The 11,467-nt window shown below is 35.5% G+C and overlaps 1 protein-coding gene across 2 annotated transcripts; it reads right to left on the bottom strand.

Annotated features, from left to right (window-relative positions):
* Window positions 1–6,429: 6,429 nt before the first annotated feature.
* LOC119980904 (bifunctional UDP-glucose 4-epimerase and UDP-xylose 4-epimerase 1-like) lies at window positions 6,430–9,808 on the bottom strand. Of its 2 annotated transcripts, none has more exons than XM_038823740.1 (9): window positions 9,492–9,808; window positions 9,352–9,401; window positions 8,875–9,010; window positions 8,305–8,406; window positions 7,968–8,219; window positions 7,699–7,780; window positions 7,324–7,406; window positions 7,107–7,198; window positions 6,430–6,992 (listed from the first exon to the last, which is right to left on the bottom strand). In XM_038823740.1, exons 1-9 carry the CDS (start codon window positions 9,684–9,686, stop codon window positions 6,902–6,904), a joined length of 1,083 nt encoding a protein of 360 aa, XP_038679668.1. In that variant the 5' UTR covers window positions 9,687–9,808; the 3' UTR covers window positions 6,430–6,901. The 2 variants fall into 2 exon arrangements, with proteins under 2 accessions (XP_038679668.1, XP_038679669.1); XM_038823741.1 differs by having other exon boundaries at window positions 7,968–8,195; window positions 9,492–9,804.
* Window positions 9,809–11,467: the final 1,659 nt, after the last annotated feature.

Raw genomic sequence — 11,467 nt, 5'->3', positions numbered from 1 at the left:
ACCAACAGTTTGCATTAAGAGAATCCACATTTGAATTTGGGATACAATTCACTCTCCCTCTTATGTGCGCATAAGTCCTTCAATTAGTATTAAATATAGGTTAGCTAAAAACTTGTTTAAACACCCCATAACTATGTCTTACACATCTATCTCACATGGTGATATAGGAGCTGATTTTGAGTTGGTTTAAACCAAATTTGAAATGTTTTGGAGCTAATTTTATAGAAACAGAAAATTGCAAGTAATTACGACTTTTACTAGCTAGTAAAAATCATTTTTAAGGGTGTGGCTGCTTATCTGGAAAATTTATAAACGTTGTCCGTTTTCGATGAAATTTGATCGGCTAAAGCGAAATGACGTTTTGAACTGAACCAGGCACCTTGGCCCCACCCCAGTTTCACGAAATTCCATCGTTTATGGCCTCAAATTGATTGTTTTTTATTTTAGGGGTGTTTTTGTAATTCTTACATTTTCGTGTTGTTATCATATTAGGGTTGTAGCCAGCCCTAAAGATCATTTTATCTTTCATTCTATCAATATGTCAGAAAACCTTAGAGAGTTTCATGCATTTGCTCAGGCATAATTTGCTTATAACAGCATTGTCCATAGTGCTATTGGCAAGTCTCCTTTTGCGTTGGTTTACACTCAGGTTCCTAGGCATGTTGTGGACTTTGGTGAGGCTGCCAGTTGCCCCTGGGGTTAGTATTGTTGCAGGCAGCTTTTATGAAGAATCTCAGTCGATCCAAGCTGAAGTCAAGAAGAAGCTGGAGGCCACTAATGCAAAGTATAAGGTTGCTGCAACTAAGCATAGGCGTGTTAAGCTTTTTAAGGAGGGAGATTTGGTTATGGTTTTCTTGCGTAAGGAGCGTTTCCCAGTTGGGACCTACAACAAATTGAAGCCTAAGAAGTATGGTCGTTCCAAGGTTTTGAAGAAGATCAATGCATTGAAGTTCGCTCAGGTCGAACTCTTTTGAGGTGGAAGGGACTAAAATAGGAGCTGATTTTGGGTTGGTTTAAACAAAATTTGGAGTGTTTTTGAGCTAATTTCATAGAAACAGAAAGTTGCAAGTAATTACGACTTTTACCTGCTAGTAGAAATCATTTTTAAGGGTGTAGCTGCTCAACTGAAAAATTTACAAACGTTGTCCGTTTTTGATGAAATTTGACTCGCTAAAGCGAAAAGGTGTTTTGAACCGAAGCAGTGCCCCCTGGTCCCACCCCACTTTCACGAAATTCCATCGTTTAGGGCCTCAAATTGATTGTTTTCTGTTTTAGGGGTGTAATTGCAATTTTTACATTTTCATGTTTTTATCATATTAAGGTTGTAGCTGACCCTAGAGGTCATTTTATCTTTCATTCTATCAATATATCAGAAAACCCTAAAACCCTAGAGAGTTTTTCTCAAGTTTCGGATAGATTCTTATATTTTTTCGATCAAACGTTGTTTGATTTGTGTTTTCTTTTTTCTTTTTTCTTTGTTGATATGCCTGCATTACATGGTGAGACTAAGGAATTTGCAACAACCATCTTTATGACTTTATTGTTGGAGCATTGAAGATGTGTTCCAAGATACTAGAAAAGTCTATGTCCTCTGGCTTTAAAGTATGAACACATGACCACCATTGTATTGGTTTCCGACTAGAAAAGTCTATGTCCACAAATGCCAATTCTACTGTGCATGTAATTATTTCCTGTTCTAAAGTCTATAACGATTTGACACAATCCCTTCTCTCACTCGTCATATTGGAGCTTTAAAGATGTGGTCTAGCCCAGAGACTACAAAATTCTCTATCACTACCGACGAAATAATGCTGGGATTTGCTGTAAAATTTTTAGAGCAAACCCCACTGTAAATGACTTCGGGCAAATTATAAATTTTTTATTTTTGTACAAAAAATATAATTTTTTTAATCGAAATTACAAATCCAACGATAAATTTTTTGTCCCAACAAAAATTAAACTCATAAAAAGAAAGATATTGAATATTTAAATTTTTCAATATACCCCGACTCCCCAATGAAAATTCCAAAAAGGGAATAGCTATCAAAGTGTTACACTGTGAACGATATTATTTTATATTCTTCACCATACAAATGGTGATTTAGTTTGATGTTGATATCAGAGAACTCTTGAATATGGGTCATCAGTTCAAATATTGTTCTAATTAAATTTTTAAGATGTTTAGTGGACATGCCGATTGACGCTAATACGGGGGACTTGGATATTTTTAAGTAAAGGGTGAATATTAGGATAGATTTAATTAGCGTAATGTATATGGATACCGATGGAATGGTATCCTATCCACATCCGTTGTCATTTCTACCGTCAACATCAAAAGCACCAATTGATGCACCAACTTCACTGCTGGCTTTTGCTGTAATTATTCTTGGCCATGGGACTTACCATGTCACGCATTTGCAACAGCCATCTTTAATATTGAAGCATTTAAGATGTGGTCCAAGATAATAGAAAAATCAAAAGGCATGAGCGGGGTATGCTATATATTTTTTTCTTAGAAAAAATAATAAATGTGTTTCGATTGAAGGATTTAAGACTCGAATATTCGAAATCCTTGAGTTTGTATTGTGACAATGAAGCTGCTATTGATATTGTCCATAATCCCATACAACATTATTATAATCAAGCATGTGAAAGTTAACCGTCATTTCATCAAGTATAATCTTGATAGGAAAAAATACAATTTGCTTTTGTTCAGTCAAAGTATCCGAAAGCCGTATCAAGAAGGATTTTTAACGCCTCAATTAATAAAATTAATAAAGTGAGCATTGTCGACATCTATGCTCCAACATGAGAGGGAGCGTCTCATGAGGTGAATTGATTGGAATAATTCTAATAATTGTATTTCATTTATAGAAATCTACTAGCTGACTGTTACTTATTTATTGTAATTGATTGTCAAATACTTAGGTGTTGTTTTGTATCATTTTCAAAAATTATGAAAAGAAAAATAAAATACAAAAATACAAAATATAAAATTAAAACATAAATTTGACAACTTGTTCGGTTACGTATCTAAAACATAAATATGATTTAAGATCGTCATGCGAGATGTTGTGAAGCTCTGCTCTTGATTCATAGAAATAGTTAGTGCTAAGCTTGATTCAAATATGAGTAAGGGTCACCAAATAGCCCGCCAATGCATGAAAAGACATCGGGCATGGGCAACCTGAAAATACCAAAACCATTTCCATTTAAGGTATCCAATACCAAAATCGTTTTAAAAATCATTTAAATTTCCAAAACCGGAACCGTTCCATAACCGTTTACTATCGGGTACCCGTTTACCATTAAACTTTTAAAAATTTTTATTTTTCTATAAATGTATAAGTCAATTTCTTATAAAATAATCTGACTTTTCATGTTGTTATAGTTTGAATGTATAATCTATAATTCTATTATGTTATTTTGATTAATATGCTTGATCATGTTAAAATTTAGCATCCTAATAATATACCTTTATATAGATAATTTATAATGTTATTAATATAATTCACTTTTTTAATTAAACGGTTCGACCCCAAATTCGGGCTTGGGTCTGATCGGGGTTGGCTGTGATGGTCCATTTTTCACCAGTGTTTAGAAGTTTTCCACCACCGAGCACGCCAGCGGCCCAGACGGGGTAGCCGCAGTTGTTGGTGACATCAAAGGTGGCTCCATGGGCTAAGGTAAACAAGAGGATAAACCCACGGAACTAGGATTACACAAATAAATATCACAGCTCGTTAGTTCAAACTTCCGACCTCAGGTACCTCACTCCTAAGTCTGGAGAGATGACCAATTATGCTATCACCAAGTGGTTGAATTGTTGGATTCTAATATCCGCATAGAGATGTTACGTGGTTGATTTTGTATATTGCATTGTTGATGTGTTAAGGTTTGGCTTAACATGTAGAGAGAAGTGAAGAGATGAAGTTGTAAATGTTAGGCAGGTCGAGGTGGGCCATTCAACAGAAGATTGGAGTTTAGCTTGCTTGCTGTGGAAGAATGGAGTTTGGGTAATCAAGATTGAAGACTATTCAACTCTAAAGTCACATTTTTGGGAGAGACCCACCAGGCGAAGTTGTTATCAATTGATTTCTCTATGGAGATGTGGAAATAAGGGGGAGGTCATATACAATTAGAGGCACATCTATCGGATATATGGTCACATTTTTCCCTTTTCTGTATGTATAGCTAGGTGAACCGACATAATGAGAGAGAGAGAATTGACATAGGAAAGAGTCATTACTCGCATCAGGAATATGCTTGGCATGAGCTTATTTGTCGTGGAACTGGAAGACCATAAGGTTAAGTCTTCTTCCAAAATTGACTTGGATATTAAATTGATTCCCTTTGGCCTTTGCGATGTGGAAAATAAGGTCGGCACCTCGGAAAATATATGATTATGGCAGACCAATTCTCCCTGTCTTTTAATGCTACAAAACCTCAAACTATGACTTTTATTTTATTTTATCTCAAAATATCCAATGATTATAAATAACATGTAAAATGAGGATCATATTTTGAGAATCTCAAGCATTATTTATTGTTTAATGACATTACATACCCAAGCCACTGCATTTATCTTAAAGTAATGTTACAAACCCCAAAAATATGACGCTCATTTTACTCAAAATTTATGTGACAAATTTAAGAACCATTTATTACAAACACACTTGTATGACACGCTTTAAATAATCAGCATGGGTTAAGTAATGAAGACTATTGATCAACTCTTTTACCTTTGCGTGTGGAAAATGAGGTAGGCACCTCAGAAAATGATAATTGCATACCAACTCTCCCTGTTTTTTTAATGGCATTACAGACCCAAGCCACTCCATTTATCAAATACCCTTAGATTACGATTAGTTATTATAGGAAATCGTCATGGGAGTTGGAATGGGAACGATAATGACAATGTTCATTATAATGATACGTTTGGTTGCATTAGGAATAGTCATAGTAACGATGGATTATAATATTTGGAATGCAAAATATTTTTTGGAATGGGATGAGAATGAAGTATTTATTGATCAAAATACCCTTATTTGTTTTTGTTTTCATCCATTCATAAACAAGTCATAATAATTTGTCAAATAAAATCAAATAATATATTTTGGAATTATTATATATTTTATTATAATATTTATTTTTTAGGACACTTTTAAAAAATATTTGGATACAATAGAAGATCTTAAAACAATATTTATAAAAGATATATAAAAGTAAAAAGTCAATAGTCAATAGTTGAGCCTTCTCACGAGAATGATCATTTCTATTACTTTGCTCCTGAAATCAACCAAATATTATATTGATAATAAACTGATGTAATGGTCACTATTAGGGTTGTGCACGGTCTGGTTAATCAGACCATTAGGGTCAAACCATTAACCGGACCGGTAATAATGGTTATGCATATTATGAAATCAAAACCAAACCTTAAACCATCCAAACCGGTGATACGGTTAACTGGTATAGCCAGTTCGATTTTGGTCCGGTTATGGTTTTATAGGTTATGGGCCTCAATGTTGCAACTTCTGCCCTCGTTTCTCCAGCTTCTACTTGCGTTTCTACAACTTCCATTTCTTCAACCAAGTCTATTGTACTATCAACTAAACTCGTATTCACGCTTTCATTGGACATAGGTGTTCGAGTGGATGGGGTTTCGGTATTACTTTCCCCTATAATGGTCATATTACAATGCATAAAACATCGAAATATCAACATGTGACTTGGGAATTAAAGAAAGCAAATAGAATAATTACAGAAAACAAAGAGAATAACTACATAAAGCAAATGGAAAAACTAGGAACACATAATAGTGTCGATGAAATCCTCAAGAAATCCTTGACGAAAACCAAGAAAGAGATCTCAACAACAAAGAGTCAAAGACAATAATTATAGAAAGCAAGAGAATAACTACAGAAAGCAAGAGAATCCTTGACGAAATCCTCAATAGTCAAGACATATAATAGTGCTGGATTTGCGATTCGCAAAAGTAAAGAGTATAGTAATGATTCACGAAAGTGAAGTAGTGATTCACGAAAGTGAAGTAGTGATTCGCGAAAATGAAGCAATAAGCAGTCTACCTATTCGATAGAGAGGAAGAGGCGATGCCACGAAGAATTGACATGGCGACGACAGAACTCTCTAGAGCTGGGTGCTGCGATGAGACAACGAGAACTGGGGAGTGATATGTTGTTTAGGACTACGACATGAACCACAATTTTGGCTCCTCTGTTTTGTTTTTACTTTTTAGGTTTTCAAATTTCATTCAATTTAGAGTTTTAGACATAGAAACATTATTAATTAGTTAATATATAACTGTTTAAATAATTATATAAGATGAATTATGAATATACAATATTACAATTATATATATATTTAACTATTATTTATATATATACGACTTGGTCTGGTTAACCGTGGTTTTCAAAAATATGTAACCAAGAACCGGTCCAATAACTACAGTTTGGTTCCGTTATTCAAACCATTTGATCAAAATACAGTCAACTAACCAAACCAAACCGGACCGACCGGTTCGGTTTGCAATTTCAGTCCTATGTGCAGTCCCATTTGCGCAGCCCTAGTCGCTATCATTCATTGATCAAAGGATGTACTAGACGAGTAGACGTGCTTTTAGATGATGAAAGAGCCCGTTAGCCTCGGCCCAATTAGGACCCAAACCCTAGATACCACAAAAGGAGCTAGCCTAGCCCAGCCCAGCAAAATAGAATAGTGCATGTCACTACTCATAAAAATTGCTTTACATTCTCACTTTAATTCAATGACAGGAACTAATTGGTTCAGATTCTGGGTTCCTGTGACTAATCCCACAACACTTCACGTATTCTGCATTTTACGGGCAATCTTATGATCATTGTGGATCACTGATCACTGATCACTCCGGCTTCTTCGACTGGTATCCCCACGGATTTTTGCTTGCCCAGTTCCATTGGTCCCGGCACATCTCTTCGATACCATATTTGGCCCTGAAATGAAGTATTAGGATAGCAGTGACAATTAACAAAAGCTCAGACATATATGGACATGAAAATGTGTTAGGATCAAGTTAACGACGACCCAGGAAAGAATTAAGAACGTACTTCCAACCAAGTTCTTTATCAGCTTTCTCTGTAGATGCATAAACAGCTGTAGCATCTCCAGGCCTTCTTGGACATAGTTTGATAGGGATTTTCTGAACAATTTCCAGAGGACATACTTCAATGTGAGTAATGCTGAACATATATGTGATATGTAATAGTTAAATGCATGTTTGCGTGCATGGATGGTGGGTGTGACAGATAATGAACAAACAGTTACCTTCCCGGAAGCTCGCTCAAACGCTGAAACCATCTCAAGCACAGATGTGCCACACCCGGTTCCCAAGTTGTATGCAGTACAACCTAACATAGATACAGAATTTGAGTTGGATGAAATGAACAGCATTTTCCAATCGATTAGCAGCAGAAAATTGAGGATGAAGGGGAGCGGGAAAAAAAAAACCTTGCACTCGGAGTAAAATAATCATAATTATGGTTTTCTTTATCAATTTCAACTGTCATTCCAAACAGTACATAGAAAAGTTCGATCTTTGTTGATCTTTCATCTCTTCATTTTTCATTCAGTTTAAACCTTTCACATTTTCATCCAATATATTGAAATAAAGCACGGAATTTCTTTAGGTTAAATGATCACCTATATCCTCTGTTGTCATAAGCTTCTGGAGCGCTGCAATGTGACCATCTGCTAGGTCCATAACATGGATGTAATCCCGAACCTGTAAAACAGAAAGCAGTTCTTAGAAGCAGACTAATGACTTCATGCTGTAAGTATGAGAAAATATACAAGCACCATGGTCTGCAACAAAAAAGATTAATCAATGGAACATTGGAACAGCTTCAGCTAAGAAATTCTTATTCTAACCAAATTTCATTTGCAAAAGGAATAATTATAGAAGCACATACCGCACTACCATCCTTTGTGAGATAATCATGGCCATATACATTCAGTTCGGGCAATCTTCCAACAGCAACTTGTTGTATGTACGGCATGAGATTGTTTGGGATGCCCTTAGGATCTTCACCGATTCTGCCACTCTCGTGTGCCCCAACGGGATTGAAGTACCGCAGTAATATAATTCTCCAATCTGGTTCTGCCTTTTGAATGTCTCGAGAAATTGCTTCAATAAAGACCTGATAAAATACATAAACAATCCTCCGTAGTCTGAGTCAGTCATTTTAACTCTACTACATCTTGATGGTTCAATTAGAATATGAAATAGAGAAGGGAAACCATCCAGACCTTGGTCCGTCCATAAGGATTCATAGCTTTCATCTCAAAATCTTCAACACATGGTATTTTTTCAGGTTGACCATACACCGTTGCGGAAGATGAAAAAACCATCTATGCAAGCAAAAGATATTTTGGTGTCAAAACATTATTATGTGATAAAATTCATCAACAGAAGATGAAATCATGAAGAACGGTACTACAACACAAAATTGATATCAGCATTTACAGGAAAAAGAGGGAAAATGACATTTTGAAGAAGAATCCACATAAGCTTCATAGAATAACGCATCATTGAAATTTTTATTTTAGAAGAAAGAAGTAGCAAAAAAGTTGCTGAAGGGTATAATCTCCATTATAGAAACTGGACGATCAGACAACATTTCTACACAACTATTTTGAGAAGAACACCGGCTAAGTCTTCTGATTACTAAAATTTCTCATAACTGATCAACGTTTTGTAATCACATATTTAGACAACGTATATTGGAAAATTTTGATGATCCTTTCTCACATGAGCTAGCTGCAAGTACACTACCTCAGAAAGAAATCAGAAGAAGAAACTAAAGCTTCAGTGCACACCTTTCTACAGTCATATTTTGCCATGACCTCATAAAGATTGATGGCACCAACCAAATTGAAGTCGAAATAACGCCGTGGATTTGCGACGCTCTCCCCAACAGCCTTGAGGCCAGCAAAATGGATTACAGCATCAAATCTATATCACAATCAAACACGAGTCAAAATATCTCATTTAAAGAAAATCATAAAATTGCAATTTCTGTTCTTTTCTTCTAGTAACAAAAGTGAAAGGGAAAGAAAAAGAAATCAATCCCTTCTGTTTCCTAAACCCCATTCAACCTTAAAGTGGCTTTCTTTCTTATAAATCTTGGGCGTGAAATTTCCCCCAAATTTCTTCCTTTTCATTCTACAGATAGTAACTGCCCAGATTAAGCCAAGCATAAATGTGCAATTTCATATTTCTTGGCATGATTGGGAACCACAAGAAGCATAAATATTCGCTTATTTTATTTCTAAAAATAAATACATTTCACTTACTTGGTTTGATTAAACAGCTTTTCTATGTCCTCTTTATTTCTAAGATCTCCCTACAATCAAATGAAAATCAGAGCGTCAAATCCCGAAACCCAATTCAGGTAAATACCAGATGGAAATCAAAGAAGTGGGGTTTTTCATACCAGATGGAATTCAAGCTTCTGGGCACGTTCAGGACCCACCAACTCCTTCACCCGATCAACAACTTCCATGACCGAATTGTCAAGATTGTCAATGATAGAGACCCTAAAACCCTCATTGAGAAGCTGAACCACAGTGTGGGAACCAATGAACCCAGCCCCTCCAGTCACAAGAATGGCTTTTTCAAAGGAAGTCATTGTTGAAAGATCAAGAAAAAAGATTGAATCTTTGAACGAGACAGAGTACAAAGAAAAGGAATTTCTTATTCAGAGGAGGCAATGAAGAGATGAAATGAAGAGAAAACGACTTATGGAGAAAGTTTATATAATAATAAGACGTGTTTGAGCAAATCAAGGAGATTGATTTGGAGCGGATAAGAACGACAAAAAATCAAATATAAAAATGTTAAGCTAATAAATATATCTTGTTGGTATCTTTCAATCCTGTTTTAGTTCATAAATAGGCTGCTTCGTTGGCGCGCTTTTTGCTTTGTATAATTTTAGAGCCAAAGCAAAGATTGCCCCAACAGTTAGCAACTTGTTTCATTATTGACATGGATCAAGCAATCTTTGAAGAAATTGGTTGGTTTCTTAGCTGTCCAAGTGGATCATATTCATGACTAACTTAAACGGGTTGTGAAGCCAAGTGTGTAGTGTTGGCCTTGTGGAGCCAAGTGGATTAGAGTGGATGGTATAGATCTGACCCTTTTTTTTTTTTAGTGATGGGAATCTGACCCTTTTTTCTTGGGATTCCATAATATCTGCAAATGGTATAAGCAGATTCACTGGTTGTTAGAGGATGGCAGCTTTAACAAACCATAAAAAAAATAAAGCAAGATGCCCTTCATGGTAGGACCGTAGGAAGTAGTATTATCTCACTAGATGAGGGGTTAATGGGGCTTTTGGTTTATAATTGTGTAAGGTGAGTATGAGATGAGGAGGATATAAGTGTGAGATAAGTATGAGGTGAGTATAGTCATATTTGATATAAAATAAAGAGTGAGCATAAGCGTAAGAATATTAATAATACGATTTTTATATTACATTTTTTTAAAATAAAACAATATTTTGTAAGAAGTGTAAAAGAACACATTCTCCCTTGCGGAGAATAGAAGGTAAAATGAGTTTGGGATTTGACTCTTCAAAACTCAACCAAACAAGAGAATATTTAATCTCACTCTCATTCCCCTCAAAACACCAATCAAATGCCTTGTAAGTTTTTGTACATAAGAGCATCTCAATGGTGCTCTTCAAATCTTTCTCTAAATTGGGAGTCACACATGAGATAAGTTGCAGATTCCAGATTTATTAATAGAGCATCAAGAGATTAGAGGGAAAAGAAGTAAGAAACGGAGAGAGAATAAAATAAGTAGTACGTTATTTTATCTGTTCAAAATTGTATAAGGGTATGAAGGCAAGAGATAGATACACAATTGTTGTACTCAAGGGATGTATTGAGTTGGCAACAAATAATAAATAATGAAGGAAAAACAAACTAAGGAAACGGACTTGGATACCAAATTAAGAATCCCAAAAGAGAAACAAGACCCAATAACTCCTAAGCACACCAGGGGCTCAATATCAACAATCAGCATTCAAGGGCACATCACACCACAAAACAAGGACTGAGAAATGATGAAGAGCATCGTAGGAGGAGGATAAGAGCTGTAAATGTAGGGCACCACTTCGATCCATCAGGCATGTGCAATTATGCACTACTGGAGGATCTACAGGCTCCGATTGCACATGAGATAAGTTGTAGGTTCTAGATTTTAATGATAGTGCATCAAGATATTAGAGGGAGAAGAAGTAGGAGGCAGAGAGAAGAGAAGAAGATACAAAATATGTTATTTCATATGTTCAAATTGTACAACGGTTATGAAGCCAAGATCAGATGATATACAATTATTGGCCATTTAAGGGATGTATTGAGTTGACGAACAAATAATAAATAACATTTTAATTGAATGAAATAAAAG

The sequence above is a fragment of the Tripterygium wilfordii genome, chromosome 16, assembly GCF_013401445.1.
Source record: "Tripterygium wilfordii isolate XIE 37 chromosome 16, ASM1340144v1, whole genome shotgun sequence".
Classification (NCBI taxonomy): domain Eukaryota; kingdom Viridiplantae; phylum Streptophyta; class Magnoliopsida; order Celastrales; family Celastraceae; genus Tripterygium; species Tripterygium wilfordii.
Note: the sequence above shows the minus strand (reverse complement) of the source record. Positions and strands in the feature narration are given on the sequence as shown.

What these genes read in the sequence shown, in the direction of transcription:
- LOC119980904 (XM_038823740.1), bottom strand. Translation starts at nt 9,686, where the DNA reads ATGACTTCCTTTGAAAAAGCCATTCTTGTGACTGGAGGGGCTGGGTTC. An exon ending in TCACAAAGGATGGTAGTGCG is followed by an intron (nt 7,781 to 7,967) that starts GTATGTGCTTCT and finishes TCTGTTTTACAG; the next exon opens with GTTCGGGATTACATCCATGT. An exon ending in TATGACAACAGAGGATATAG is followed by an intron (nt 7,407 to 7,698) that starts GTGATCATTTAA and finishes TATCTATGTTAG; the next exon opens with GTTGTACTGCATACAACTTG.